This window comes from Echinococcus granulosus (genome assembly GCF_000524195.1).
Source record: "Echinococcus granulosus chromosome Unknown EG_S00172, whole genome shotgun sequence".
Classification (NCBI taxonomy): Eukaryota; Metazoa; Platyhelminthes; class Cestoda; order Cyclophyllidea; family Taeniidae; genus Echinococcus; species Echinococcus granulosus.
This window is the reverse complement of record NW_020170552.1, coordinates 108,174-112,767: the sequence shown is the minus strand read 5'-3', so window position 1 is coordinate 112,767 and position 4,594 is coordinate 108,174. Positions and strand designations below refer to the sequence as shown.

The window sequence follows — 4,594 nt, the reverse complement described above, 5'->3', positions numbered from 1 at the left end:
TTGCACGAAAATGCGGTGTCACTTTTATTCCCCTACTTTTCATAGATTTCAACAGTCCACTACCATACCACTCTGCTTTGCGAGATCGTTCTCTTTCCAACTCGTCAAAAGAATAAAAGAACTAAATAAATTAAAGTTAGAGTCGAGTGTAGGGAACTAAAGCAGTTCGCCTTAATCCTACGCAGATTTCCAAATTTTAGTCTCCAAAGTATTGCAAGTTATTATTAACGTCAGTCAAATCACGCTTCATTAACTCTGTCACTTTGTCTGGACTAATTGCTTAGATATCTGATGGAAGATGAAGAAGACATGTCAAACTTACAAAAGCCAACTTGCCAATTGCCACAAATCAACCTCTTATCATAGCAGTGGCTGGTGTCTAGGTGGTGTGACATTCCTGGCGGTTTGAGTCATAAACTAATTTTCTTGCAAACAAAGGAATTTCGACTAGCAGATTAACGAATTTGTGCTAATAAAAGATGTTTTTTTAAAGTTATTTGAGTTTTTAAGGAATTGCTTTGAACAATATTTTCTCTTAAAGCACTCCCTTTAAAAGTGCATTTCTTGGTGTTAAATAGAGTGCTGTTATTTTGACAAAAATAAACTAAAAAAACTTAATTTTTTGTACCAAGTCGAATAATGAAGTGGCGTATTTGGTTTAAAAATGGCTTACTGCGTTGTCACCTTATGCATATATTCATAAAATGCGTTATACTAAATAAAGACGGGAGTCCTCTTGAATGTCACAGTGTTGCATGGTATCGGCCCCATAGCGTCGTATCTAACAAATGTGGCAAATTGCGAAATGAGATGTGCAAGTGTGGTTGTCAGATGTGTTTACATCTCACCTATCACCGTACTTATTTCACTAACAAAAACCATGCCTCACATTTCTCACTCATTTAGGTCTGACATTCTGACCATGGAAAAATTTGTTCATCGAGTGATTGTAAAGTCTAAACATTGAAACTACTTCACAAATTTCATAGCTGGTGTTGTAGGTTGATTTGATCATGAATTGACTTCTAACTCTACGTTGCACGCGAGGCCGGAATGATTTAACGGAGGACAGGTTACTTCTATGTATCTTCCATAGAGTGTCTTAGAATTCATCCACCTACAGCGGGTAACCTTCTTATGCGCTACCAGTAGACTGTTTGGGGCATGATGTGATGGTGCTACTTATTGTCAAACCGGAAGAATGCGCATGTAAGAAGGTCGGAACATTAAGTACACGTAAAAGCTTCAAGAGAGGAAGTAAAGCAAGTTTTGTTTTTGATACTGTAGCACCGGTCAAAAGTGGCGAGTAAGCTACTTTCATCCTCCAACACTTCTCTTTCTTTCCTTTTCCCTTCTTCCTCTTCATTCGCTCCCTTTTTTAGCTAAACAAATATTGCTCTTTGCTTCCTACGATAAAGTCGAATCACTCGTACTCTTTCTATAGTGGGGGGCAGAAATTTACGCAAACACAGAACTAAGATTATCAAGGAACCAAGGGAAGAGGTGTCATGACTCAAACTTAATTTTTATGAATTCCATTCATCTCCTATGCTTTGACCTTTTGCGTGCTTGGAGCGTAGAAAGCAAAGGTAATGAAAAATAAGAATGGCACACACTGCTAGAATGAACAGAAGCAGGAGGGAGGCGCTGTGGGCAAACAGGATTGCAGGGAGAATGACAGCCTGAAGGATTGCTATGAAGACCAGAAGACGTCGTGCCTCAAACATGTCATGCGCGATTGGGATTGAATTCTTCCCAGTTGACGGGTGTAGGAATCGACCGGTGGCACATGTCTCGTGTGGCGTGTCGCGCGGTCTACGGTGACGAGGTGTCAGCTGTGCCAGCACTTCATTTAGTCGGGATTTGACACCAGAATTCATTTGCTCTTGTGCTCGGCATCAGAGTGCATCACTTGGAGATCAAGACGAGATGATCTCGTAATATGTATAGCCTTGTAACACATTATTTCCTATTTTTATAAGTTAAAATTTGAAAAGAAAACGGATATATTTCCTCTTGAAATGCTTTCGCTCAGACGGTAAGGCTTCCCCATAAACCGCTGCAAATTTAGCTGTACTTGATAACAGAGAGCAATATTACATGATATTGATAAAAGGAAAAGTACGGAGTAGCAAAATGCCGTTGTATAAACCCACGGGTTGATAGACGGTCCTGACGTCGATGATGAGTTACCGAAGGGGGAGTTAGAGCTTGGCGTGTCCAATCATCTGGTTTCGGATCGGTGGTCATGATAAGACAGGAAAATTGCAGCAGTCACCTTCCCAGGTGTTATGTTACTCAAGGAGCAGAAATGCGTTTCTAGCACTAACCAAGCGAATCCTCTGGTCAAGCGACTAAGATTAGTCAAAACGGATCCACACCCCTTAGTCTCTTCAAGCTAAAAGGCATTACACAGCTAGTCAGAGAGGGTATTTTTCAGTGATATAGTTTGGTTTTATTGGTAGCTCTCGATGATGGTTGACAATGGAGAAATTACTTATCTTAATGTGACTTTGACGCGTCGTAGTGTGGTACGGTGGGGTTTTACTACTTTATGACCCCAAGGTTTTACTGATCAAAACTCGTAAAAAATGCTCCATTTCTATAATTACAGGCCTAGTTTATCACAAAAAACAATATTTCCCCAGAAATAGCTCGCAGATCCAGAATGCACTGCAATCACTGAAGCATAAGATCCACTTTTGCAGTTTAAAAGACCTTTTCTGCTAAAAAATAGCTCCATTTACTGCAGTAGATTTAATATTTGGACCCGGTTCTAGCTACCAGCAAACTAGTCCTGCCTGACGAATCTCATCGAATCGACAATCAGAGTGTGGTAATGTAGATCCAGATGAGCAGCTTCTCCCTGATTAGGTGGATTTATTACTCGAATATCGTGCCGTACCTGTCCAATTAGCATCACGGATAGATAGTCACGAATAGTCAGGGATCAAAAATTTGCGTTCCATATGAAGCAACCTTCTCAGCACAAGGTGTCCATCAAAGCTAACAAGCGCAGAGCCATCAGTAGGAATCGCGCACACCTTCATTCAAACGTAAATACTGAGGGCCTTGTAACGACAATTCTTCACCCTGTGGTTTTGTGCCAATTCTTTGCAAATGAGCAAAATAATTTCCTCCTTAGTAAGAAAAAAGTGGTAGGACATCTGTGGAATGTTTATTTTATTGTACTTTCTCCTTACTAATATTTCATCTAGTCGGATGGAGGCAAATTTTAAAATAAACCTTGTAGTTTGAAGACACAGAAGAGCAAGTGAAGTGCTGTAAACCTTACTCGCGTGCCTGTTTCGCGCAAAATTTTTGGTCAAGTATGCGACTCACGCTCTTCCGCATTTTAATCACACATAAAGCTGAGGACAGATTCAGCCGGCCATTATTTTTGATTGAATGCAGTGTAAACCCTGTTGCAAGGTTTCACGCATCTTGCCTTCCGCGCAAAATGGTTCCCTTAAAATGTTCATTGTGCTCCGCTCCATTACGAACCAGCACTCTATATCGAGCACACCTGTTCCGTGAGCATCAAAGTAGGTGCCTTCCATTTTTTGAGATGCATCTCCCTATTTATACAACTATGTATATGTATGCATGCGTCTGTGTGTGCATATATGTGCATGGGGTTTTTTCACGTCAGCTCATTGATTAAAGTACCGAGCAGGCCAAATTTTGCTTTGCACAACAGGTGGTTAAAATATGCAGATCCTGGTTTTTCGGTCAGCTCAAATGTGGTATCACTTTTGCACCCAGCAAGACGACTTCGAAATCTTATTTCAAATATATTTGCCTTTTCAGTAATGTAAATGGTTATTGCTCGACTTGCTCAACTTGGCGTGAAACCACCGGATCGGCGTTACCGCATCAACAAGGTAAGGAAAATTACGAAATATGTCCACTATTCTTGCTTTTTGTCCTCGCGTTTGTTAAATGTAACAAGATTACTTTATTTAACCCTTAAAATAGCCTCTAATCACAGGTTGTGCTGTATGTGCAAAAAGCGATTTCCAACCTTCGATTCAATGCTCTGTCACTTCATTGAAGCACATATTTGTGAGTTTGCTTCCTTCAGATCCGACTGAGTCTAATGTGCTCAGATGCTCTGCCATACTTTTGTCGTCTAACGGGAAGTCTTCCTAACTTTATGTTTCACTGTTATATGTTGCAGTCCAAAGCACGGATGATTCAAAGGTGAGCCCTTACTGCACAGAATGCTACGCAGACTATCCCAGGTTGGATGAACTGGAAGAGCACATACGCTCATGTCATCTTTGCAGGTTTTCCCTTACCTCTTATTTTATTGTTTCTTCTTGGTCTTTTCTGACTTGCAGACATATGGCGCGGATTGTTTGAGTAGAATGGGATGAAACGTTATTTGGTCGGCAAAGTATGTAAGTTTCTAGTGACATTTGTGCTACTTCAAAACCTTTTTGTCAGGACCGACTACTTAGTAGGCCTTGAGCATTTACTTTGTACAGTATGTAATGGCACTACAAAAATAAGACACATAAGTCACGAAAAGAGGTGGATTTGTATGTGCCAAGTTAACCTCTCACTGCTTAGTTAAATCAGTAAGGCGAAC

General features: G+C 40.5%; 1 protein-coding gene across 1 annotated transcript in view; it reads right to left on the bottom strand. All coding sequences in view use genetic code 11, as the record gives it.

The window, feature by feature from the left end:
• Positions 1 to 455: 455 nt before the first annotated feature.
• The window catches only part of EGR_09877 (hypothetical protein), a gene marked incomplete at both ends in the record, with an annotated part of 10,763 nt that continues 6,624 nt past the window's right edge, over positions 456 to 4,594 (bottom strand). The window contains 4 exons of the mRNA XM_024499126.1: positions 456 to 604; positions 914 to 956; positions 1,913 to 1,969; positions 3,093 to 3,246. Of these exons, the coding sequence (XP_024346472.1) occupies positions 456 to 604; positions 914 to 956; positions 1,913 to 1,969; positions 3,093 to 3,246 (403 nt within the window). The remainder of the gene's footprint in view (positions 605 to 913; positions 957 to 1,912; positions 1,970 to 3,092; positions 3,247 to 4,594) is intronic.